General features: G+C 41.8%; 3 protein-coding genes across 5 annotated transcripts; 2 read left to right on the forward strand and 1 right to left on the reverse strand.

Annotated features, from left to right (window-relative positions):
- The first annotated feature begins 207 nt into the window (after nucleotides 1-207).
- Nucleotides 208-1,928, forward strand: LOC106567955 (autophagy-related protein 101). The gene is made up of 2 exons (XM_014137874.3): nucleotides 208-814; nucleotides 945-1,928. Exons 1-2 carry the CDS (start codon nucleotides 563-565, stop codon nucleotides 1,344-1,346), a joined length of 654 nt encoding a protein of 217 aa, XP_013993349.1. The 5' UTR covers nucleotides 208-562; the 3' UTR covers nucleotides 1,347-1,928.
- A 3,848-nt stretch (nucleotides 1,929-5,776) lies between these two features.
- On the reverse strand, nucleotides 5,777-12,335 carry LOC106567953 (zinc finger and BTB domain-containing protein 21). The gene is made up of 2 exons (XM_014137871.3): nucleotides 12,228-12,335; nucleotides 5,777-10,959 (listed from the first exon to the last, which is right to left on the reverse strand). The coding sequence occupies exon 2, from the start codon at nucleotides 10,952-10,954 to the stop codon at nucleotides 7,886-7,888; it is 3,069 nt and encodes a 1,022-aa protein (XP_013993346.3). The 5' UTR covers nucleotides 10,955-10,959; nucleotides 12,228-12,335; the 3' UTR covers nucleotides 5,777-7,885.
- Nucleotides 12,336-12,974: 639 nt separating this feature from the next.
- LOC106568047 (uromodulin-like 1) lies at nucleotides 12,975-25,790 on the forward strand. Of its 3 annotated transcripts, none has more exons than XM_045692231.2 (17): nucleotides 12,975-15,412; nucleotides 15,827-16,069; nucleotides 16,390-16,554; nucleotides 16,872-16,981; nucleotides 17,097-17,283; nucleotides 17,613-17,753; nucleotides 17,856-18,344; nucleotides 18,624-18,884; nucleotides 19,235-19,347; nucleotides 19,577-19,796; nucleotides 20,057-20,194; nucleotides 20,339-20,835; nucleotides 21,150-21,313; nucleotides 21,566-21,802; nucleotides 21,991-22,150; nucleotides 24,003-24,087; nucleotides 24,900-25,790. In XM_045692231.2, the coding sequence occupies exons 1-17, from the start codon at nucleotides 15,310-15,312 to the stop codon at nucleotides 25,085-25,087; spliced, it is 3,501 nt and encodes a 1,166-aa protein (XP_045548187.1). In that variant the 5' UTR covers nucleotides 12,975-15,309; the 3' UTR covers nucleotides 25,088-25,790. The 3 variants fall into 3 exon arrangements, with proteins under 3 accessions (XP_045548187.1, XP_045548188.1, XP_082816493.1); XM_045692232.2 differs by having other exon boundaries at nucleotides 12,976-15,412; nucleotides 15,827-15,882; XM_082960367.1 differs by having other exon boundaries at nucleotides 12,976-15,882.
- Nucleotides 25,791-26,782: the final 992 nt, after the last annotated feature.

Here is a 26,782-nt window from a genome sequence, read left to right on the forward strand (position 1 = left end):
TCTAGTGGGTCTTTCGAAACTATCAATTATATATCTTCAAATATATTTTCTTATATAAGAAAATGAGCTTTCTGATGCGGAAATAACTGCAATTACATAGCTATTTTCGATACACGTTTTGTTACGTTGCAGAGATACAAGGCTCGGATTGGACCAAACTACATTCCGTAGATTTTCCAGTGTTGTGTTTACAGAAATGGCCCCTCCTCTCTAGTTAGAACGACGACATTACACTTTGTGTCAGCAAGTTATTATGAATAAATACATTTAAAGAACATAGCTAGCTAGCAACAACATATGTTGCTATATTCATCAAGTGAATCTGAAAGTTGCGCCTTCTCTTGATAACCATCGAACTTGCTCGAGGGAAATAACGTTTGCTGCGCGTTATAGTTAACTACTCACAATAGCTATCTAGCAGTAGCATCTAACGTCCGTTAGCTAGCTCATGTTGATGTTTAGCCCTGTTTTATGGAACGTAAACAACCATTGAAGGGTGTGTTTCAATAGCTTGCTAGTTTCCCCATATATTCAACCTGCCACTGTGGGGAAGCAGATCGCCATGAACTGCCGTTCGGAGGTTCTGGAGGTGTCGGTGGAGGGAAGACAGGTCGACGAGGCTATGCTGGCTCTGTTGCACACTATCCTATTGCATCGCAGCACTGGAAAATTTCACTACAAGAAAGAGGGCACCTACTCCATTGGCACTGTTGGCACACAGGACATTGACTGCGACTTTATTGATTTCAGTTTTGTTCGTGTTTCTTCAGATGAGCTTGACAGGGTCATCAGGAAAGCAGTGGGCGAATTCAAGGTAGGCCTGTCTGATTATTATGATTGTTTGGCTATTGAAATTGACATTATACATTAAAACGTGTAGCTAGCTGTATTATTTATTTTTTACTGGCACCCATTGACCTCTGGATCTATGTTGTTCTTTACAGGATGCCATGGGCAACGGTACTGATGGAATGGGACAAATCTCACTGGAGTTCTACCAGAAAAAGAAGTCTCGCTGGCCTTTCTCTGATGAGTGTATTCCATGGGAGGTCTGGAGCATCAAGGTTAATGTCGTCAACCTGGCCAACGAGCAGGAGAGACAGATCTGCCGGGAGAAAGTGGGCGAGAAGCTGGGCGAGAAGGTGATCAACATTGTGGAGGTGATCAACCAGCACGAGTACCTACCCAAAATGCCCACACAGTCGGAAGTGGACAATGTGTTCGACACCAGCCTCAAAGACGTACAGCCTTACCTGTACAAAATCACTTTTCAGATCACTGATACGCTGGGCACCTCAGTAAGCACCACCATGAGAAGGCTGATAAAAGACACCTTAGCACTGTGAGGGAGCCTCAAGATGATTTGCATCGTAAAACATGGCTGTGGGTAGCCTGGTTCCAGATCTGTTTGTGCTGTCTTGCCAACTCCTATGATTGTGACCATAGGATGACCATAGAAGTTATCAAGACAACACAAATAGATCAGGGGCTAGGCTGTGTGCTTTATTGACTATGGGATGTAATTGCTTCATTGACATCGGCATTTGCAGGTCTGTGGGTGTCATAAGTATTAGTTAGAAGCACTGGTAGTACGCTAGAAGTACCACCATCAAATGTCTAATCCGCTTTATTCACATTTGTAAGCAGTCATTTTAGGATCCTAGTTATCTAAACCTATTCTTTCACAAAATGCCTTTGTCAACACTGAAACATGACCTTTCACATCCGATAGTACAATTTGAGCGTTTATGTTTTTGTATGAAGAAAGTGCTGCAAAAGTAGCATGTCTGTCTGAAACAGGTTTTCATTTAATTGCTTTAAGTAATTGTAAAGTAACTATCTTGTTTATGACATTAGCTTTTGTTATTAGAAAATAATGTGCAGAAAGGTGTTTCACTTTTGAAAATAAAATCAATAATCCTAATTGACTTCACTTTCCCAATTGTTATTCTAGAAAACCACCTGGTTCTGTGCTTACTGATGTTAATTAAGGAAAAGACGGACCAACGCGAACTTCGGCCGTGCGCAGTGGGTGGCCGTCCTATTGCGTCTGACCACAGAACATTGGTCGTCATTTTCTGTTAATTTCCTGACTCTACACGTTGAATTACCACGTTTCTTCCACACCAAGCAGGTGATTTACTGCAGATGACTGACATTCGTGTTGGTCTGCCTTCTCCTTTACAGGTTCAGATTTGAGCAGTGTATTCAAAGACAGTACAGTATGAAGATAGGCAGAAGCTGCTTCTACAATAGACAGTGGCGATTTTAGCATATAAATGTTGGGGCAAACTCCCCACATTTTTTTTTATGCATGTCATTAAAGCCACTACATAACACTTAACAATACATTAATTGGACTATAACGATGACAAACGGTGCCCACAAACTGTTAGGGCCTACATAAAGCTGTCCCAAAAGCAGCCCCAACACCTTACCAATTTTACACCTGGCTATCAGCGGAGCCTTGATTGGCAGTGAAACAGTTCATTCAGCCTCATTTACTGCCTTTAAAAAAAACATAGCTCATATGGTTGACTGGCTTAAACAAATGTGGTTTCTCCTGACAATTGAGATGTACAAACTATGGCATAAGGGGACGACGAGAGGATAAATGGCAATCCGTAATTTCGATTAAGACAATGAGCGCGCTAAGACGGACATAGTCAATATAACTAGTTTTTCAGCACTTTTTAAATGTATGACGACAGAATTCAGAACTTGGGCCATTCTTACAGTATTCTCCCTGTACACAGAGTCAGAACCGTAGGATAAATAAAGGGGGCATATAAGCAGACAATTAAAGCTCTTACATTATTCAATGATGACATTTCTCTATAACAGGCTATAGGTTACATGTGCACCACCAAGTCAGAACAGTAGGCTAAATTATGAGGGGAAATGGCCCAAATTATTAGGGTGGGGCACATGGGCTACTAACAGCTTACTACACAACATACACTTAGTATTACTTTCTTAGCTACCGTATACATATCTCCCTCGCATATTACATCATTTATGCAGCAGCATACAATACATTTTTGGACTCAGTTTATTGTGCTATGCTCACTTGAACAGGAAGGTGGTGCGGCGGTCTTTCGTGGGCAAATTTTGTCATCAAAGTCTGGCATTCTCTGGATTTATGGTGCTTTCAAAGACAACTGGGAACTCGGAAAAAAACAAGGTAGAATTATGGCGTTAGTGATCTTCAGGTCAGAGCTCTCGAAAGAGGCCAGAGTTCCCGACTTGGAATTCAGAGTTGCATGACTGTTCAAAACTTATTTTCCCAGTCAGAGCTCGTTTTCTTTCCGAGTTCCCAGTTGTCTTGAACTCACTGAAGTCTGAGATTTTCCAGTTCTGAGTTTCCAGTTGTTTTGAAAGCGGCAGAAGTCATGCTGGATTGACAGCATGGCCAATGTTTATCCTTTTAAGCTTGGAAAAGAAACCCTTAAAAGAGATTCTTAAAGACTTGGACCACACATCCACTCCACTGAATAGCAGGCTAGTGATTGCTTTGCAATGCTTGCAGTTAGCCACTGATTTTTCCAAACCACTCATTGTTGAATTTGCAATTTCCAACTTGTTGTGTAATGTTAATGTCCAATGGTTGATGAGCACCGATACGTTTTCTCTATAATTTATCTTCATATGACAAGGATTGAAAAGGATTTGCCAGTAGATTGTTGACTTGATTCATGATGATGATTGCTAGCTAAGATTTTGAAAGTTGATGTTGACATGATCAGTCCAATCAAAGCTACTGTAGATATAACGCGATTTGACGTCATTTTATCTGTGGCCAATGACTTTGAGCCTTCTTGCATGGGCACTTCTAATGTAAATATATGACAGCACCCAAGGGGCTTGAATTTTTGAGCTCTCCCCATAGATTTTGCAATGACGTGGCATCCCTATGAGTGACAGAACACTGAGCCAATTACGACGCAACTAGAGAACATTACCACCCCTACGCAGAAAGCACTGAGCTGAACTGAAACACCTGCATTTTGGAGCTGCAAAACTCAAGAAAGCAAAAAAGAGACCATGTTTGTATGCGGCTTTATTAACTCAATTATTATTATTTTTTATATATTTTTTTACATTGTTTGCAAACTGATATGTGACGTGTATTAATGCCAAAACAACATGCAAAACAGCCAAAATCATTGCTAAACAGGTGGGGTTCAAAACAGGCGGGGCTCTGTCCCACCTGCCCTGAATGATGTGTCGCCACTGACAATAGAAATCCCAGATCACACTTATAGACAATGTCATGGCGATGTTAGCTAGTTAAACTCATGCACAGAAACGCGTCATCAGGTATAAAGGTAATCTCGTGCCGAACTGCGCATGTGCAGGCCTTAAATTCATAGGCACTCCTTCGATATAAACCTGGTATGTTAGGTCTATTTCGCAAGTGTTCCGGGAAGTCTCGCCATTTTGCCTCTCTGGGTAATTATCAACCTCATACAAACTATTTCAGACTTAATCATACTAGTATTGAGCCGACAGAGAGTAAAATACACATGTTCTTAGCCATTCAAATTCACTCCTGTGAATTCCATTCAAATTCACTCTACTATACAAGTCGCTTGTGTGCTGTTGTATTTGTGTACCAAATTAATAATTAAAAACAGAATCTACCATACACCACACCCAGTATATATAATATATATAATTTAGAATCTCTGTGGTATACTGTATACCAAGCATGCAGCTTCAGACAGGTCAAGTTGTAAAGATGTTGAGGAAATCTTCATATAAAGAATTAGTAACTGAACAGTCAAGGCATTTTTTAGGTTGAGAGGCCAGATGCTTTATTCAAAAGCAGTATTTGCCATGCAGCTGTGTGGATGTTTTTCCTCATCTAAGTTGCAAAGGTTTCCTCTCCAATCATGTATTTTTCATTCACAGGATGACCTTGTACAATAATGGAGAGCAAAGCATTTCCAGTCTCTATATTCTCAAGGGCCACAGAGCAGACAGCAAATTCACTTCCAGAGTCACAGCCAAAAAATGTGTCATCACTGTCCAAGTGGCTAAACAGTTTGAAAAACATCTCTGTGACCCACGGCAGTGACCATCTGTCCAAGGAAAAACATTGGCACCATTTCTCTTGGTCACATTAGTTCATTTTCATCTCTTTTGCATTGTTATCTGTAACAGCTTTGGTCATACCTTAATAATGGTGCAACTAGTGCAAACATGATAGCAGTTTCAACCGTTCCATAGTGGAAACGAAAGCCAACTAGAGACATTACTAATTTAAACACATACCAACTTCTCCTGAAAACAATCATGATTCAAGGTAGTGATGGGGGGAATCGCTACAGTTACATTTAGGGATATTATTTTTGACGATATATCGTATAGTTTGGACAATAGAACAATACATTTTTGGCGTTAATTGGGTGTATCTGCACCAAAACTTCATCTTCTTTTTAAATAGGGTGCCAATTTGTTTTCAGCACTTATTTCCATGCCTGATAAAAACTTGTTTTCTCATGACTCTCTCTTGTCCCTCTGCAGCAGACATATGGTGAACCATATGTTTGGAATATCTAATGGCAATAAAATCACAGTATCGAATCGCAATACATATAGAAACATGAGAATCGCAATATATATCGTATCGGCACCTAAGTATCGTGATAATATCATATCGCGATAATATCATATCGCAAGGTCGCTGGCAATTCCCAGCCCTAATTCAAGGGTGTTAGTTTCTTATAAGCACAATACAAACAATATACACACTCAATATCAAGGCAGCTACTGAATTATCAACTCTTTATTACAGAAAAAAATTCAAGCACAAAAACTGTAGAAAAAACCCCCCAAAAAACTGCTGCAGTTCATGTAGAGCAACCATACAAATATTAATCATTGCAGAAAAGCACAGTAATACTAAAAGTATGTATTTTCATAAACAAACAAATTATAGGTACACAATTATACAAACGCTGCCATATACACAAAATTATATTTAATTTATTTGCACTCAATTTCTTTTTTAATGATCTTGCATAAAATCCAGAGCACAAATATAAATATATGCTTTGTTTGAACCTAACCACAGAATTTCAAAATCCCTTTTCCAGGTGTAATTAAGAAGCCATCACAACCACAGCAAAAAGTATACACTTAAACAACCAAATTATACACTTTCAATTCTGACTCTGTTATAGGACAGGGAATTATTTTCCAAATCCCACTTTTCCCCCTTAAGGGCAACAGTCGTGCTTTCACATGTTCTTAATTATTATATACATACATATATAATTCACTTTGAACAAGGCACACCTGTTAATTGAAATCCATTCCAGGTGACTACCTCATGAAGCTGGTTGAGAGAATGCAAAAGTGTTAACAAATTCAAAGGGTGGCTACTTTGAAGAATATAAAATACATTTGTTTAACACTTTTTTGGTTACTACATGATTCCATGTGTTATTTCATAGTTTTGATGTCTTCACTATTATTCTACAAAATGGAAATAGTAAAAATAAAGAAAAACCCTGGAATGAGTAGGTGTCCAAACTTCTGGTACTGTATATATATATATATATATACACATACATACACACATTTATTGGCTCTTGGTTGTAAACCATTCTAAATATCTATGTAAAAAAAAGAAGTTAATATGTAAAAACTCTGACTGTGCTTCATTTTAAACAGAACTATTGTAAAATTGTCTCAGGATGCATATGCTAAGTCCATGCAATCAATTCATATGATTACTTGTGTAATTATCAACCTCATACAAACTATTTCAGACTTAATCATACTAGTATTGAGCCGACAGAGAGTAAAATACACATGTTCTTAGCCATTCAAATTCACTCCTGTGAATTCCATTCAAATTCACTCTACTATACAAGTCACTTGTGTGCTGTTGTATTTGTGTACAAAATTAATAATTTAAAACAAAATCTACCATACACCACACCCAGTGGGCAGAACGTAAACAAAACTCCTTTCCCAAAAGTACATACTTTCCATATTCTTTACACAATAATCCACTAATGATAATCTGTAATTTAATGAGTGATATCTAAAATTAAACAAGAAAATAAGAAATTATTTATTTTACTCAGGATTTACAACAACAACAAAAAAGTGTGAAATACTGCATGCGTTTCCAGTTCTTATCCCCCTTCTAATCTAACTGGTCTTTGGTCTTGTATAATCTACATGAAATATCATTGAGGAAATGACAAAATCAGAATGAAGAATTAACTCAAATTAGTCAATATGAAAACCAATCATTTTATGGTACAAAACAGATTACAGCTGAAATGTTAATGGAATGCAGAGGATCCAAAATAAATATTCATATAACTGAAATTAAATCAATGTAATTTGACCATTATATGTAATGTAAATATTGAACAGAATTGCAAAGTGCATATCAATAAAAATGATGCCTGAGGCCACTAATATCATCTTCACACATCAATCAACACAAATTCACAACTTAAGCAAAAGCACATAACTGTTCTTGAATTGTACAGTACAGCAATTCCTAAATAAAGCACTTTCTTGAATCCAAAAAATAGTTTTATAGGTAAAGACAACTGAAAGGGGGTTATCTGAAATAGGTCAGTAGTGTGTAAATCTAATAGCAAAGGCAAAGTAACCATTGTTGTTAAAGAGCTGATGAGTCAAATAGCAGTTCATTGCAGACATTCACTTTCTCACCTCTATGACACATGGCCACTGGAAACGATAACATGAAGGCAAGCCAACTACCAACAGCAATAGATACATTCAAAATCTTTCTTGTGTAGGCTGAGTTGTATTTGATCTCTTACGATGCTGTGAGCATAAAGTATCATCTCAGAGGCTCAAAACAGAGTACAGGTGTTTGAGTGAGACACACTTAAATGTGACTATGGCTCTTCTCATGGCTCCAAAGACTAAAGGCAGTCTTGAATGTTCTGTGGCAGAGCTTACACATGTACTGCCTCTTAAATGTGAGGGCAGAGAGAGTGGGGGCATGGTAAAAAAGGGTTTCTGATTCCTGAGGGGTGAGGGAATTATCCACACTATCCATCTTGGGTAGGGGGCTACCGTGTGATATGTCCATCTCTGGCCTCTTGGTCCTGGGCATTGACGACAAGCTTCCAGGCTTCTCCTTCTCTTTTGCTACCACAGCTTCAGCTACCACTGAATCTGCCTCCACTGGTTTAGGTGGAAAAACTTGTGGGGCAGGACATCCAGTTGCATGTGTGACCACTGGTGGTGGTGAGGGGGAGGGAGACAAAGGGCGCCTGTCATCAACCTCTCTCGCTCCAGGTTCGTCGGAGGTTGACATGTGGGACTGGAAGTGGCTCCAAAGGCGGAAGTTGGTCCTGAAGGCCTTGTTGCAGATGTGACAGATGAAGGGTTTGATGTGGCACAGCAGCTCCTGGTGACGCTCCAGGTCTTTGTGGCCACCAAAGAGCTTGCCACATTTTTCGCATGGCCACACGCCTGGCTCCTCAGGCTCGACGGAGGCCCCAGACATCACGTCCTCCCTCTCGCTCACGGCCTCCTCAATGGGCTCATCCTTCACTGTCAGCTCGCCGTGATGTTCGTTGTGACACTGGCTAGCATTCAGGTCCTCGGGCATGAATGATGAAGAATCCTCCGAGTCCAACATAGGCGGACCTGAGGAGTCACTGTAGATGATGTCCTCTCTGGAGCTCCCCGCTCCCATAGACTCCTGGGTATGGAGAGGCCTTCCGAGGTGGTCAGATACTTCTCCATTGTTCTCCTCTCGATGGCTCAGCTGCTCCTTAACAGTCATAATGTTGTGGTTGTGAACCTCCACCTGGTGTCTCCATATGCTGAAGGAAGACTTGAAGGTCCTCATGCACTCCAGGCAGGTCAGTTTCTTGTACTTGCAGTGTGCTTCGTGCTCTTTTTTAACCGCTGGGCTGGAGAATCGGAGGCCACAGTAAGGGCACACGGTTGCGTGTCGACAGCCCCTCTCGTGGTCTCCCTGCTCAAAGAGAGAGGACAGCTTCTCATTGCAGAGCCTGCAGGAGTAAACCTCTGTGTCCGTGTTCTCTCTCTGACTGGGCTGGTCTTTTTGGTAGAGACTGCTCTCTCTCTCAGTCTCTTGGTTGTCTCTCTCCGCAGGGTGTGTCTTCAAATGCTGCTTGAACTGATAGAGAAACACAAACAATTTCCCACAATAAGGGCATATCAAATTTGACTTGGACCTCAGGCCACCCTTTTTGGCAAATACCTGAGACTGCGAAACCTGCTTATTTCTCCTCAGCTTCATGAGCAAGGCTTTCTTTATTTCTCTCTCCCGCACAATATCAATCAGCTTCCTCTGAAACTTCTCATCCAGCTCAAATGAGCTGGAGGATGAAGCAGGGTTTTGTACCACTCCATGCTGGGTTTGGCAGTGGGTCCAGACTTTGAAGTTAGTGTGGAAGCGTTTGTGGCAGATGTCACAAGCGTATGGCTTATCTGGGTTGTGATACATGTTAACATGGCGGTGCAATCCGGCATTGGATCTGAACACTTTCAAACAGATCCAGCATTTAAACATCTTGCTCTTCCTGGGATCATCAGTCCAGTCTTCATCATTGTCATCCATGTTGGAGTTGTGAGGTACAGACTCTGACATATTGTCATCTTCACATGGGAAATCATGTTCGTTCACCCCTTTAGACTTTTTGAATGGGTACCTTCGATTGTCTCTCCTCACCCTTCTCTTGCCAGGGAGATTAGAAAATGGCTTAGTAGGGCCTTGGTCAAAATCCATTTCATTGTTTTTGAGGTTAACTGGTAGAGAATCCCCAACTGTGATTCTAATGATCTCAGAGGGGTCACACAGTGGGCTGCTAGGCTCTGTCTTCACATGGAACTCCTTTCCTGGAGTTTCATCTTTATCATCATACCTACTGTGGTGCCTTGACTTGAGAAGAAGTGGCGGAACTACTTTAACACTTTGTTTGTGCTCTGTCTGAATCCCTTCCTCTGTATTTGCCACCATCTTAACAACAGACTGCTCTCGGCCTTGCAGTTTATTGAGCTCCAGTGTGGGGGAGAAGACTGGGACGGGACTGTCCATGGATAATGACCTGCGCAGCAGGCTTTTTATGAGTGGGCCACTCCTGTCAATGGTCTGGCTAGGCTCCCCTACCTGGCCCTGAAATTGTGGTTTGGATCTGTAGAGCCTCTGCTGCTCCTCCTCTTCTTTAGTGCTTAGATCAGACTGTAACACGACTGTTGGAGATTCACTGAAGGAGACTGAGGAGGTGAGCTGTGGCCTTACTGATGACCCTGTGTGTGATGATGTCTTCCCCTTTAAGATGGAGGCATATGAACTGATGGGCTTGCTATCAGAACCCTCACCAGTTGCCTCAGCTGATTTTCTGGGACTGGATGCAGTGTTCCTGGCTGATTCGTTTGGTTTCCTGTGTCCTGAAGCTTGAGTCTGTTCTCCTTGATCATTTGAACCGTAGCGTCCAGCGCCGGGAGCATCACCCCTTCGGCTCTGGCGCACAATGACACTCCTCAGCTGGATGTCATTATTGTCCTCTGAGAAGGAAAGCCTTTTTCTGGAGACGCAGTAAGACACATGCGGCCTTGTTGACATAATGTTGGTTAGAAAAGGGATTCCTAGACTGTAGCCCAGCTCCTGGATGGCTGCCAGGCTGCCTCTGTCCACGAAGAGGGAGGATGAGTATATGTAATTCAGTACTATCTCAAAGGCGTCAGGCTCACAGAAGTCCAGCTGTATCACTTTGTGGGGCTCAGACTCCATTCGTGTGAACAGTGATTGGAAATACTCACTGCTAGCGGCGAGCACACTCCTGTGGGCCTGGTACCTCTGATCCCCCACAACCAAGACTGTGTCACAGAGCTGCCCCCTCAGGCGCTGCTCATTGAGCACCCCCAGCACAGAGAGGCCGTGGGATGGATTACTGTAGTGCACCAGACTCTCCATTCTGGCTGAAAGACAAGAACAAAAAGGAGATCCTTTTTATTTCAAGACCCGCATTTTGAGTCACATGTTTTCAGTAAAAAAGTTCAAGTAAGGAGTTACCTAAAAATTGATAGTCTTATACATAAAATCAAACAAATAAATCGAATCTGAAGAAATACATAACAGCAGAAAAGTTGCAATAAGTATTAGAATCTAATAGCATTATGGCAAATTCATATTTGACCATGTTTCAGAAATGTTTGAATGAGATATAGATGAAAGCATGTATATTTATTGCTACTGTATTTATTTTGCTATGCAGTCTGTGCCAACTGATTGATATAAATATATTAGTGAAAATAGCCTATTATTTATCTCGTTATTAAATCCTTCATTTTAGAATACCAAAACACATATCATTTTGAATAAAAGTAAGCTAAATGTAATTGAGTAGTTTAGATCAGATACTGGTAGGAGATAATGTATCTAGGCCTATCTGTGGTATAAGCGCAAATAACATGACGCATGCGCATTTATAGGATCTTTTTCGATTACATCATGTCTTTAAATCAGAAGACATGGCATGCCATGGGGTCATATTTAGCAGGGACGCAGGCAACGTTATTTCCGTTCCACACACACATAACTGTGGACACGGATATCAATTCCACATGATAAATAAACGTGTCTAACACGTTCCATATCAGAAAAGTTTAGAACGCTGCGCGCCCACAGAATGTGTTTGTTGGGAAGTCAGGGGAGCAAGCATTAGAGACGCGAGACGTGGCTTAAATTCCTGATGACACATACGTTAAAATGAAACTGGTTTTAACACTCCGGCAAGTATCTTCCTCGTTATGGTATACATTGGTGAATGAATATGTAAACAAATAACGCATTGCGTGGACTGTTTGTTACTGTTGCTGGCAGTGATATCACATGATCACTTGGTGTTACAATGTTTCCGAAAGAGTAAAGTTGCATCCGAAATGCGCATTCTGAGAATGATTCAGGACTTTCAATGGAACAGAATCAAACCCCAGTCCTCGAGAAACGAGTGCGTGGTCAGTAAGTGTGCGTGCACACACCCGCTTCTGTATTTTCGCCCTCATTACAGCGCAGACGCAGCATCTACAGCACACATAGGGCAGTTGCTCGTGAGGCTTATAAAAAGAAGAAGAAACCCCCTCCGAGTTACGTCAGGAAAAAAACATTATCTCCAAACAAGACTTAAATATAAGGCACTACCACCAGATAATCTAAACCAAGTAGTTTTGTGGCTTTCTAAACTTACCACTATGTCTTCGTTCTGTTCCCACGGAGCACACGAACAAGAATTTATATCAGAATTCTGTTGAGTGTGGGGTAGTCGTGATTCCATCCATCTTGAACTTGACGTCATCCTACTCCAGGGATGAGGTCATCAAATACAACGCTCGTCACGTGTGCTGCGTTCTGATAGGCTGCTTTATACCCGTAGGCGGGAATGTAGGACGTGACAGGCAAATTTAAACCTCTTAAAGTGGCATGTCAAATTTTTGTTCTTTGAGACTTAAACGTTTAATTGGGAAGCAATACGAATTAACATTCAATAAAAAAAACATTATATTCCTATCAGATCAACATTGCTGTCTCAGTTGCAAAGTATCAATATTCTGTAGGCGAGAATGTGATTCTCTAAAACCATAGATGGATAGCCTACTGTTGAATTATGTGGAATTACTGAATGGAAATGCAAAATGTATTTTGCTCTTATTACTGGTCATGTTAATTTATTTGTATATATCTAATGAAGGACAACAATCATTTGAGGAAAGCATTAGGTAAAATCAGCATTTGACATTGGTGGATGAATGTGTTTCTCTGTAACCAGATCCACTGTACCACTGAAACTAATTAGAGAGGTGTGATTAAAATACATCACTATGGCTGTATTTACACAGGCAGCCCAATTCAGATATTTTTTCCACTAATTGATCTTTTGACCAATCACATCAGATCTTTTTCATAGCTGATCTGATTGGTCAAAAGTCTAACTAGTGAAACAATTATCAGAATTGGGCTGCCTGTGTAAACGCAGCCTATGGCACGTCTGCTCTCTCTCATTGCATATATCCAGAAGGCACTTGTTGCTGTGGTCTACTTGCCACATCCTGGAATCTTCAAACCTTACAAACAAAGAACCATATAATGTGTCTTCATTTGGAATGATTTAAAACAGCTGATGTAGTTGCATTTATATAAACAATCAAAATAATTTGAGGTTAAATGTTACACATCATCTGAAAGGACACAACTACTACTATTTACTTCTATGTCTGTTAACAACTCGTGATGTTACAGTCAGCAGATAATGACATTTGAAAACATCACTAATCTGAAAATGTAAAAGGCACATATATGGTTATTCGTCCGTAGGGCTCATACTGTATGTAGTGCCGCTTCTGGCAACCGGATGATCCAAGGAAGGTGTGGCACTGCTATTGCCTCATTTTGACATGTATGTACAATCTGTGTGTATATGTGAATACTTTAAGGTAAACTACTTGACCAAAAGTATGTGGACACCTGCTCGTCGAACTAGTGAGCTCGGGAACTGGTGTTGGGCGATTAGGCCTGGCTTGCAGTCTGCGTTCCAATTCATCCCAAAGGTGTTCAATGGGGTTGAGGTCAGGGCTCTGTGCAGGCCAGTCAAGTTCTTCCACACCGATCTCAACAAACCATTTCTGTATGGACCTTGCTTTATGCACAGGGGCATTGTCATGCTGAAACAGGAAAGGGCCTTCCCCAAACTGTTGCCACAAAGTTGGAAGCACATAATCATCTAGAATGTCATTGTATGCTGTAGCGTTAAGATTTCCCTTCACTGGAACCAAGGGGCCTTGCCCGAACCATGAAAAACAGCCCCAGACCACTATTCCTCCTCCACCAAACTTTACAGTTGGAACTATGCATTCGGGCAGGTACCATTCTCCTGGCATCTGCCAAACCCAGATTTGCCCGCTGGACTGACAGATGGTGAAGTGTGATTCATCGCTCCAGAGAATGTGTGTCCACTGCTCCAGAGTCCAATGGTGGCGAGCTTTACACCACTCCAGCAGACGCTTGGCATTGCACATGGTGATCTTAGGCAGATCTAGCAGGGAAGAAATTTGACGAACTGACTTGTTGGAAAGGTGGCATCCTATGACGGTGCCACGTTGAAAGTCACTGAGCTCTTCATTAAGGCCATTCTACTGCTAATGTTTGTCTATGGAGGTTTCATGGCGGTGTGCTCGATTTTAGACACCTTTCACTAACGGGTGTGGCTGAACTAGCCAAATCCACAAATTTGAATGGGTTTCCACATATTTTTGTGTATATAGTGCATGTGCATAAACTGGATAGAACAACCTGAAACTAAGGGGATACTGATTGTGGTGCTGCAGTTAGGGCCAGTACCATCATCTGTGGAACTAACTAATGTGATACCGACACCTTCAAATGGTTATTGTGCCACTCAGGTTGAGCCACCCCTCTTCACTGAGAATACCCCCCTCCCCGCACAGCCTATATGGCCCAGTGACTCACAACATAATAATTGATTCATTCCTATTACTGATGGTTATATTTCAAATCACATTAGAATTACAAGATGTAGAACATCCCCAAGCCAGTAAGGAATGTGCTGTGATGAGTAAACCTTTTAAATTCCAGAGGATATAGAGATCTTTTTCTGAAGGGGTGAATTTTTTTTATTACAGTCTTTGAGGGAAATGTGACAAAATCAATACCCCTCCTGCCTGCCTGCCAGTCGGAGGCTGTGGGTGAGGAGATGAGTGAGGATATGAGAGTAAACACTGCCATGGGGACCTGAGTAGAAACCAAGTCACCTGGGACAGACACCGCTGCTCTCATCTCACAGCCACCATTTCTCCCTCTCTAGCATCACTAAACATGTTGTTTGCTGGCACTGACAGTGCCATGGCAGGTCATAACACAACTAGTGCACAAAAGCAAAACTACAAATGTGTACAAGTCCTTGTATGGTTATATATTATAACTTTTTGGGGTGATAAATTACCACAGTTAGGGATTAACAGTAGTTTTAAATCCCTGAAATGCTCTGTCAAAACATACAGGAACATAGGAACATACAAAGGAATCAATTTGACTCCAGAAATGGCACTTGAACCAAATGTGAATGAATACACCATTTCCATGTAGTTGCATACTCTCTCCATCTAGATTCTACATATTGCCATGCAGTGTGTTACACTTGGGACTGTGGGAGCAAGGGAGGAGGAGATCAGGGAGTGTGGATGATGAGGGGAGAGAAACTCAGAACAGTTACCAACAACTCAGCTCTGAAAATGGACGTGCAGCATGGTTCTTGAATGCATGCCGTACTTTATGTATTCAAGATGAGTTGGATGTCCTTTCTCTGTCTGGCCACGGCCTTTCTGGACCTCTGTAGGGGACACAACACTTTGTTTGAAGGTAGGAAAATAAGCTAAATTAAATGATGACACAATCAATAATATGATCATGTGTATGCTCTACTGTTTATTACCATGTTCCATGATATCTTTGTAAATATGTTTTAGTAATTCTTAAACCAGATGCCCTATGCAAATTATTCAATTTCTTTTACTGTCCCTGGATTGATACTGTGGGCACTCCTTGGCTGTGGGCACTCCCATGAAAGCTTGCAGTTGTGGAAATTATAACCTGTTATGTGTTTGTGTTCATATATTCTGTTATTTATGCAACATTGATCTGCAAATACTTATTTTCCAATATTATGTGTTTGACTTTTTTTGGAATGCCCTGCCCATTTGTCTTAGATTCTGCAAACATAAAAACATGGATAGTCTCCATTAGATATATAATATAACTATTCCTGTATTTCAGGATATGACTTGTCTATGTCCAGCTACCACCTGTGTACTCGACATGAGAGCACGGTGGTGAGTAAAGTGTTGTCCTATAAAATCTCTTACACGGTCAGGAGGTCATGTGGCGGCTGGCTACCCTGGAAGATGTGTGAGGTCACTGTTTATAAAAAGGCCTATCGGACTGAGTACATGAATGTCACCAAAGATGTTTTGAGGTGTTGTGATGGCTATGAACAAGTGGGCAGCTACTGTGCTTTACGTGAGTATTCTAGCTTGTATTTTAGGATTTGTTCAACATGAAAATAAAATAAGTTTAGGAGAGTACAGAAGTATCTAAAAAAGTATAAGAAATACATTTAACAGTTTGGTCATTTTCACAATTTACAGTACCATTGGCCTGCCCTAATATAATTAGGACCAGTAGTCATGGAGACTTGTTTATATGGAGCAGCTAACAACGAACACTAGATGGAGCTGTGGACCAAGAACACAGTTATAGTTTGCTATTTACAGTGCTCTTTGTAAACATTTAATCAGATACTCTCACTCTCTCTCGCTCTCTCTCGCTCATTGATTAAGCTATGAACAGAAGTGGAGAGTTCACTGCTAAGCCAGGGTCCTGTCCTAAGGGTGTAGTGGAGGCACCCAGGAGTGGAGGGTGTGAATGGGACTTAGACTGCCCAGGCTGGCAAAAGTGCTGCCAGGGAGAAGGCCTTTCTCTCTGTACTGACCCTCAGTCTGCAGGTAAGTACAGATCCCAGATCAACTTCATAGTGATCAAAGATATAAAGGTAGATGCCAAAATAAAGGAAACACCAACATAAAGTGTCTTAATAGGGTGTTGGGCCATCACGAGCCAGAACAGCTTCAATGCTCTTTGGCATGGATTCTATAAGTGTCTGGAAGTCCATTGGAGGAATGAGACACCATTCTTCCATGAGAAATTCCATAATTTGGTGTTTATTTAATGGTGGTGGAAAATGCTTGTATATTCATTGTATAGTACAGTCACAGAAAATTATATTGTAAACATACTACTATTCTTTATTAATTTCACTCAGGCAGTAGAGGCTGGTGCTTTCATGTCACTGTGACAGCGAAGATAGATTACCAGCGGCTGATATCCATGGACGTGGGAATCCTGAACCACACAAGGCTGCTGCACTCTGTGGTAGGTTACTGTATCTCTCCCTATGTTCTTCTCAATGATGGTCCATTATATAGTCCCTATATTTCTCACCGTGTGTGCCCAGTATAGGCCATGACCATTCTGTATTGGCTTACAGGTGACTGGAGCGCTGGACTCTTATGACATCTCTGTATACTATATCAGCTCCTGGCCTATATGGCCATTTAGAACCTCCTCCTCTCTGCTGATTAGTTCCCCTGAAATTCTGTCCCTGTCCAACACGACCACAAAGCTGCACCTTCTTCTCATACACATTGAAGAAGTCACCTCGGTGTCAGTTGAAGGTAAGGGGATACTGTACTGTACTGTGGGGCTTAAAATACACAGGGTTTTCTGGAAGCTATAATGGTGTATGTGTTAGAGTTGTTCTCTTGTTACTGAAAACCCTGCTCAGGAAAAGCTGACTCAGTAACACCACGGTGTCCCACTCTGCCTCCACTTCCTCTTTACACTCATCTGCGACATATTTCCTCTGGAAATGGAAAATTGGCCGTTGACGCACACTCACAAAAAAACACACCAGTGCAAACACACACACAAAATGAATAGACACACTGTATAATGTATATCCTGTACACTCTATCTACTACACATTATGCTGCTGTCCTTTCAGACATGAATGAGTGTAGCCATGCCGCTCTCAGCAGCTGCTCACGTCAGGCAGACTGTTCCAACACAGAGGGCTCCTACAGCTGCACCTGCCATCCAGGATTAATTGATCTCAACCCCAACAACAAAGGGGTACACTGCCAAGGTAAGGACAGGGAGTGGTGTGTACTTACTCTGGGTTATATGAAATGAATGTAAAGATGTAAAAGTTTGTAGCCAACACGCAACCTGTTCGTTCTATTTTCAGCTGCTGACCCTGTGACCTCACCCATGCCCAATAATGCCACTCATATGTTCTGGTGGGCCAATGCTACAGAGTTGCCACCCAACAGCACCAGCTATCAGTCCTGGGTCTCCAGCTTTACTGATACCCCAACAGCCATAGCTACAACCACAGACAGGAGCATGATGCTGAGCTCGACCCATATACCTGCTACCACACATAACCCAGTTAAAGCCAGCTCCAAAAGGTCTGAGACCAGTACCGCAGTGACACCCTCGAGTACTGTATTGACCTCCAGCAGGCCTGAAATCAGTACAGCGCTCACATCCTGGAGTAGTTCCACCTCACTCCAGAATACCACTAACCCCAACTCTCCAACCCTCTCCACCTCGGCCCCCTCTGTACCGGCATGGCAGACACATCACCAGCAGACCAGCACTATGCCACAAACCAGCCTGGACCCCACTCTGGTGGTGTCCCTGAGTGTATCACCACCATCTCCATCCACATGCAGTATGGAAATCAATAACAGACCCATTATACAACAGCAACAGTTTTAAGCATATGGACTTTAAAAAAATATCACTTCTAATATTTTGTTGATATAAATTCCCCCAATGACTCCTCTGCTGTTTCTAAGAACGCCTGAGGCTGTTTGCATAGTATTTTCCGAAGTGCTCAACATCTTTAATAATCATAATTTAAAAAACTTACTCTCACAAAGTCATTCCTAATTGATAAAATTATATTTCATAGAAGTTGAGATTGATTACTGTCTCCCTTCTCCCCCAGACCCCGCCCCCATTACCAACCTGCAGGCTTCCAACGTCACTGGCTCCTCCTTCTGCGTGTCCTGGATGACTGGCCAATCCCAGAGCGGGTTTAGCTTTCTGGTGGTGCTGATGGAGGGGTCAAAGGTCAGAGGACGCTGGGAGACAGGGCTGTCAGTCTGGGAGGTAACATTGTTGAAGCCTGGGGTTCTCTACAACGTTACTGTCATTTCCTGTCCCTATGGGAGCCAGGGGGCCAGCCTGCTGCTGCTGGTTAAGACTGGTAAGTACCGTGTAAAGAATGTGTTTAAAATATCAACTTTGTCATCTTTTTCAGTTTTGTTATGTCAATATCACTTAAAATGTGTGCATAGTTAAACTGATGCTGTACATTTTAGCTATATCTTTATGCATAAGGAGGCTGATATGGTGTGCCCTATAGTGAACTGCTGGCCAAAGCCATCTGAACAAGGACAAGAGGAAAGCCCTCTATTATTCATTACACACTGACACAGCAATATGATTTGGTTTCACTTACGAAAGCACTTTCACATTATGCTGACTCTTATAGCAGATATGAAACTGTTCTAATGACTACAGTGCTTTGGCTGGATGTGTGTATCCAATTTACAGCTGCACAGACACTTGGAGCAACAGCTCACCTGACCAATGTGCAGTTCACTGATGCCCTGCTGGACCCTACTAGCCAGGCGTATCAGAATCTTAGTCGTAGTATTATGGAAGAGGTAGGAGACTACCACACAACGGCTGCTTTGACAAATGTTTTTTGAATGTTTACAAATGTTGAATGTTTGAATGTTGTCATTGTCCTCACTTATAGAACATGGAATGAATGAAAGACACTTAAACATGTTTTGTAGTTTTTACATGTTGTAGTTGTTACATGTTGTAATGTTGTAGTTTCTATCAAATGACACTGACACAAACACACCGTCTCCTCTAAATGTCCCACAGATCCTCCAGTCTCTCCCTCCTGATATTCTGGCCCTGGTGAACTCAGGAGATGTGAGGGTTCAGATCACAGGCCTGGCCCCTGGCAGTGTAGTAGTGAACTTCACCATCATTTTCACACCCAGTCAGTCCCAGGACATCCTGAAAGTGTCCTCTGCTCTGATGCAGGCCCTACAGAACAGCTCCAGATACACTGTTGACAGCAACAACACCAGCATAGATGGTAACGTTGTCTTAACCTTGTACAGTTTTAAGAATACTTAGATTTTGATAAAAGGATGTGTACAAGATAATGTGCCAGGACTCAAATGGACCTTTCATGAAAATTATTATTTGAATTAATGGAACTTCCTGGTTAAATATAGGTTGAATATGAAATAAGATAACTCTGTTAGCATTAGATGGAGAGCACATTTAGTGATACCAATCTGCATAAACTGTTAACCTGATATTCAATGCCAGATTTGTTGTTGTTTCAAACAGATGTTGATGAGTGCAGTACAGGGAACATGGACTGCTCCCCATGGGCCCAGTGCACTAACACCTGGGGTTCCTACAGCTGTCTCTGTCTGGATGGATTCACGGACTCTAACCCCTCTAGGCCGGGACGGGGCTGTTCAGGTAGACAAAAATGGAGTAATCGCTTTCACTTTTTTGATAGTCTAAATTCAGATCTGGATATGGTTACTAGAGTATTCGTCTCACACTGCCTAATCAGTTCACTACAGTTCAAACTGTAATTGTCTTTTTTTTATTGCCATACAGCTCCTTTGACCACAACCACACCTATGTCCACAACCACAACAAACACTCTGGTTACAATCAGCAATACAGTGTCAACCACTACCACCTACAATACAACCTCAATTACATCCAACAATACAGATGCAGTTACAACGAACGCACCAGTTACAACCACTGTCAACAATACAGTTAGAATCAACAACACAGTTTCAACCAAAACTCCAGTCACAATCACAGCGCCAGTTCCTACAAAAATGACCAGCGGTCTCATGAAAACCAGTCTGCAGCCTGAGACTCCTACATCTCTGGCTCCTCTGGTCTCTTATACGGAAGCCATCTCAGTGGAGTGCAGGGCCAGTGCCATCACGGTGACAGTGGCCAGAGACTTCCTGTGGTCGGGGCACATCGGGGACTCTTCCCTGTTCCTAGGGAGACAGGAGTGTGGTGTGAACGGAGGGAACAGTAGCCACGTCCAGCTGACGGTGGCTTGGGACGAGTGTAACACACAGCTCTTATATGTGAGTCAGTAAACTTGTCAGTCAGTGGCTAGAGGGTGCTACCTACTGCCCCCTTGTGTCACAAAGAGCATAGTCTCTGGTGTGTTTTGGCTAAGTAAAAGGTTATTCTATAATGCACAAAACAGACCTGGATTTAACAGGTTAAAATGTCCTTATTTATGTACCATTTATTCTATACTTTAAAAACATGCAGCCTGTGACCATGGTATCTTGTAGGTGCAAGTGATGGATGACCAAACTAGATTGAACTGTCCTCATGGTCTGTTAGAAAATAAAACAACTAACTAATACCCATGTTAACTTTTGAACTTCAGAACAGCACTCACTACACTGCTCAGGTCAATCTGTACAACTCTATGAGCTCTCAGCTCTTGCCTGACGACACTACAAGGGTTCCCACAGTACGGCTGAAGGTCCCCATCATGTGTACCTTCAGGAGGAGCATCATCATCATCTCCTCTGGTTACAGCACCACAGGGTACGCTCTGCCAGGCGCCATGGTTACCTTATCTATGTCACTATGGTCACATCCACCTCCCTCCACCTTTTAACTCCCAGAAATCACTGCTCAGCTAGACTGAAAAATATACATGTCTAGAACCCAATTTTATCTCACTACTCAAATACATGCTTGCAAATATCTCTCTTATTGACAGAGTGTATTTGAATATTCAGTATCCATGATAAATTTAGCTATTTATTTACATCATATCTTATGGTGTATTGACAGGTACGATATGATCAAAGATGCCGTCATGGGCTCAGGGACATTCTACGTGACATTTCAGCTCCTGAATGGAATGTCACCCCTCCCCCAGAACTACAGCCTATCTCCTGAGGAGGACGTTGTGGTCGAAGTCAGCGTTGACTCCACGGTTGCCCAGATCAAAGTGGTCATCAACAAGTGCTGGGCCACCCAGAGCAGCAACCCCTTAGAACCAACAACCTATGTTTTTCTGGAAAACAGGTCTGTTCTACGATTGCTTTTGAAGGTGCCCTATTATAGTTAGCTTAGATGCTAGGTTTTCATTCCGTGGCATATAATAGAATACCATTTATATGTATTGTCCATCCGAGGATGTACATTTGCTTGAAGATTCAGATGTGTTTGGGTACTTTCTAAGCTTTCTGCCGGTAATCTGTCTCTCTCATCAGCTGTCCCCTCCCAAACACATACACCACAGTCGTGGAGAACGGCAACTCCAGAAAGTCTCGCCTGTCTCTTCGCATCTTCTCCTACATCAACCTGAATGTCATCTACCTGCACTGCCAGATACAGATCTGTATCGAGACTGGCTCGGCCACCTGCCAGCCTGTGAGTATCTGTCCAGATTTATTCATACTGTACTACTCAAGTATACAGTTTTTACTTTGATGTCTAGATTTACTGTCCAACCAGGGGTTAAATGGGGTATTTGGAGGTGGGGAAGCTCTGCCAGGCTCTGCCGGGTTGAATAAAAGGATTATGCCAAGATTAGGGTTAGAGTTACTGCTGTAAGTACAATGTATTACTATTCTAGGGTTTGGGTTAGGGTGACTACTTTTATCCTGCTTTTTATCCTAATCCCATAAGGTGCTAGAGCTCGGCTCTGCCTGGCTCTCGCTTTGATCCGGGTATCTCCAGTTCAATTTAACCACTGTGTTCAACCCCTTTGATATGACTACCTAGAGGCTCTTGAAAAATGCTCTACTTGGAGAAGGTTTAATTATATTGAACAAAAGTGTAAACACAACATGTAAAGTGTCGGTCCCATGTTTCATGAGCTGAAATGAAAGATCCCAGAAATGTTCCATACATACAAAAAGCTTTTTCTCTCAAATGTTGTGCACAAATGTGTTTATATCCCTGTTAGTGAGCATTTCTCCTTTGTCAAGATAATCCATTCACTTGACAAGTGTGGCATATCAAGAAGCTTAAACAGCATGATCATTACACAGGTGCACCTTGTTTTGGGGACAATAAAATGCCACTCTAAAATGTGCAGTTGTGTCACACAACACAATGCCACCGATGTCTCAAGTTTTGGGGGAGTGTGCAATTGGCATGCTGACTGCAGGAATGTCCACCAGAGCTGTTGTGAGAGATTTTAATGTTAATTTCTCTACCGTAAGTCGTCGCCGTCATTTTAGAGAATTTGGCAGTACATCCAACCGGCGCACAACAGACCACGTGTAACCACGCCAGCCCTGGACCGCCACATCTGGCTTTTTCACCTGCGGGATCGTTTGAGACTAGCCACCCGGACAGCTGATGAAACTGTGGGTTTGTACAACCGAAGAATTTCTGCACAAACTGTCAGAAACCACCTCAGGGAAGCTCATCTGTGTGCTCGTCATCCTCACTAGGGTCTTGACCTGAATGCAGATCGGCTTCGTATTCAACTTCAGTGGGCTAATTCTCACCTTCAATGGCTACTGGCACGCTGGAGAAGTGTGCTCTTCACGGATGAAGCCCGCTTTCAACAGTACCGGGCAGATGGTAAACAGCTTGTATGGCGTCATGTGGGCAAGCAGTTTGCTGATGTCAACGTTGTGAACAGAGTGCCCCATGGTGGAGTTATGGTATGGGCAGGCATAAGCTATGGACAATGAACACAATTTGATTTTATCGATGGCAATTTGAATGCACAGAGATACCTTGACCAGATCCTGAGGCCCATTGCTGTGTCATTTATTCGCTGCCATCACCTCATGTTTCAGCATGATGTCGCAAGGATCTGTACACAACTTCTGGAAGCTGAAAATGTCCCAGTTCTTCCATGGCCTGCATACCCACCAGACATATTGCTCATTGAGCACGTTTGGGATGCTCTGGATCTACGTGTACAACAGCATGTTCCAGTTCCCGCCAATATGGAGCAACTTTATGCGAAGGAGATGTATTGCGCTGCATGAGGCAAATGGTGGTCACACCAGAAACTGACTGGTTTTCTGATCCACGCCCCTACTTTTTTTAAATTAAGGTATCTGTGACCAACAGATTCATATCTGTATTCCCAGTCATGTAAAATCTATAGATTAGGGCATAATGAATTTATTTCAATTGACTGATTTCCTTATTTGAACTGTAACTCTGTAAAATCTTTTAAATTGTTGCATGTTGCGTTTATATTTTTGTTCAGTGTAGTTCAATGCTGTTCTCTTTCCAATATCTTTTCCTTTGTCAGGATTGCTTTGGGCGGACAGAAAGATTCTCCAGTCTAATTGGAACAGCAAAAGCATCCTGTGGACCATTGCTTAGATCACACAAAGGTACAGTAAATGCTCTTCAAAGTGTGACTGCATCAAAATAAGCTATAGTGTGACAACGTGATGACTAGGCTACTGATAATTCCATATACAGCCAAGTCCAAAATTATTGGCACCCTTGATAATGATGAGCAAAAAGAATGTATAAAATTAATCATGCAAATACTGAGCTATAAAAAAAATTGAAAAGTATATTATTTTATACTAATTCAATTGCTCACCCAAAGAGATTTTGTTTAACTTGTAATCATTTTTCCTCTCAAAAAGATAGGGGTCAAAATGATTGTCACCCATTTTCAATACCTCACCTTGCGAGGATAACGGCATGAGATTGGAGAACACATTGGGAGGGATTCATGTCATTCCATTTTGAAGGTCAACGGCATCATGAACTTTACCCAGTACCAGGACATTTTAGCCAAAAACCTGGTTGCCTCTGCCAGGATGCTGAAACTAGGCCGCAAGTGGATCTTCCAGCAAGACAAAGACAATAACCCCAAGCACACATCAAGAAATTGTTCATTGACCACAAAATCAACATTTTGCAATGGCCATCTCAGTATCCAGACTTGAACACCATTGAAAACCTGTGGTTTGAAATGAAGAGGGCAGTCCATAAGGGTAGACGAAGGATATCAAGGATCTGGAAAGATTCTGTATGGAGGAATGGTCTAAGATCCCTCCTAATGTGTTCTCCAATCTAATAACTCATTTTAGAAAAATAATCAGGATGGTTTGTACGAGGCTACATGATCTATAGGATGATCAACGGTACATATTGTGGAGTTAATATATTCTGACATGTTTTCTGGCAGTGTCCGTCAAAGAGAGATCTGATACTCTTCGTCTGGTGGGCTACAGTTTACTGGGAATAGGACTATTCCTCCTCTTCATCGGGAGTCTCTCTTCCTTGTTCTTCAGCCACAGGAAGCGAATTGGAACCTACAGCTTCAGCCTCAAACCCAAGCAAGATAACTCTCCCTATCATGTTTTCGATATTTAGTGCTGGAACACTTTTAGGCTAGTTTTAAGGAACTCAAAGACATAGTAAAGTTGGTATTTCATTTCTTCAAGCTGTTGCCTAGTAGTCAGAAATGAAGAGGTCAATATACTTAGTTTTTTAATAATATGTCTTAGTTTTTAATCAAAATTAAGTGTATCAAAAGGGCACAATTCATTATTAATTTGGATGACATCACGGTCTCTTCAATTTTTTCAACATTGATGCATTTAAATACATACTGTATACAAAGCACTGTCTGCCTTGGAAATTAATGTTGTCTTGTTAGGATTTGTATAGTGACTCTTATTTAAAAAATATCATAATATATTCTGCAATCCATTCATTTTCTTTTAAACTGATATTTTTCTATAACTGAGAAAATCTACCATTTATAAATATGGAAATTGCATGTATTTTATAAGTATATCCTGAAGTCTTCTAAAGTCAATAGCAGACACATCCTGAAATATTGACCTGCTAAAATATGTGAAATATGTTCATAAACGAACAACTAGAAATAAAAAGGAATTATTTGTATATTGGAACATTTGTAGCAGAGGGAGAGAATATTCCCCCAATCTTTATTTATGAGGTGAAATGTTGAATTTGTGATACAATCTAAGAACTACTGTAATGATCCATACACTAGAGGACACTGTTGGGTCATTGCATAAAAAAAATAAAAAAGAGGTAGGACAACAGATGTTGTGATTTCACAGTGTTATGATATCATGAATTAGATATGGTCACACTATAAACATTTTGGATGATTGACATTAGCTAACATTACATGAGGGTATGGCACATTTATCAAATACATCAAAGACTTGGTCTATATGTCTGTGCTGCGTGCATGTGTAAATGTACAGGCCGGGCCCATCATGTGTATGATGACTTCACACCACCACTTCACACACACCTTTGTGACACACACACACCTTTGTGACACACACAGCTATCTCTCTCTGAGAGGCGAGCCCTGTGGAGGGATACAAGGTAAACAGCAGGAGGTTGGTTTCGTTCAAAGGCTGCCCTGGTTCTACCCTGGAGACCTGGAGGGTGGTACAATCTGTGTGGACGAGGACTCATAAACCCCACCCCCAATTAACCCATACAACCCCAACTCACCTCCTTACTGGCAACCCATTTCTATGGAAACAGGGGGGAGGAGGAGGATGTGAGGGGGGATGGAGGAAGGGAGGGTGAAACAGTGATCTGAGGCAAAGTATCAAAGGAACAAACCTCAATCAAAAGAAAACAAAAATACTCGATTGTTACAGTTATAGAGCGTTGCACAGTTGGCCCAGCGTCGTTCGGGTTACGGTTTGGTCGGGGTAGGCCGTCATTATAAATAAGAATTTGTTCTTAACTGACTTGCCTAGTTAAATAAAGGTTAAATAAATGTAAAAAAAATACCCACATTGTAAATCTGAGTGAACTGTAGATTCAAAATCAAATCTGTTAAGGAGCCTTTTGGTCCTAGACTTCGCGTTCTTGTACCGCTTGCCGTGCGTAGCAGAGAGAACAATCTATGACTTGGGTGACTGGAGTCCGAAATTTTTTGGGCCTTCCTCTGACACCGCCTAGTATATTGGTCCTGGATGGCAGGAAGCTCGGCCCCAGTGAAGTACTGGGCCGTACGCAGTACCCTCTGAATCGCCTTACGGTCGGATGCCAAGCAGTTGCCATACCAGG

The sequence above is a fragment of the Salmo salar genome, chromosome 13 (assembly GCF_965601325.2).
Source record: "Salmo salar chromosome 13, fSalSal1, whole genome shotgun sequence".
In the NCBI taxonomy this organism is placed as follows: domain Eukaryota; kingdom Metazoa; phylum Chordata; class Actinopteri; order Salmoniformes; family Salmonidae; genus Salmo; species Salmo salar.

What these genes read in the sequence shown, in the direction of transcription:
- LOC106567955 (XM_014137874.3), top strand. Translation starts at nt 563, where the DNA reads ATGAACTGCCGTTCGGAGGTTCTGGAGGTGTCGGTGGAGGGAAGACAG. An exon ending in AAGCAGTGGGCGAATTCAAG is followed by an intron (nt 815 to 944) that starts GTAGGCCTGTCT and finishes TGTTCTTTACAG; the next exon opens with GATGCCATGGGCAACGGTAC.
- LOC106567953 (XM_014137871.3), bottom strand. Translation starts at nt 10,954, where the DNA reads ATGGAGAGTCTGGTGCACTACAGTAATCCATCCCACGGCCTCTCTGTG.
- LOC106568047 (XM_045692231.2), top strand. Translation starts at nt 15,310, where the DNA reads ATGCATGCCGTACTTTATGTATTCAAGATGAGTTGGATGTCCTTTCTC. An exon ending in TACTGACCCTCAGTCTGCAG is followed by an intron (nt 16,555 to 16,871) that starts GTAAGTACAGAT and finishes AATTTCACTCAG; the next exon opens with GCAGTAGAGGCTGGTGCTTT. An exon ending in TATGTTTTTCTGGAAAACAG is followed by an intron (nt 21,803 to 21,990) that starts GTCTGTTCTACG and finishes CTCTCTCATCAG; the next exon opens with CTGTCCCCTCCCAAACACAT.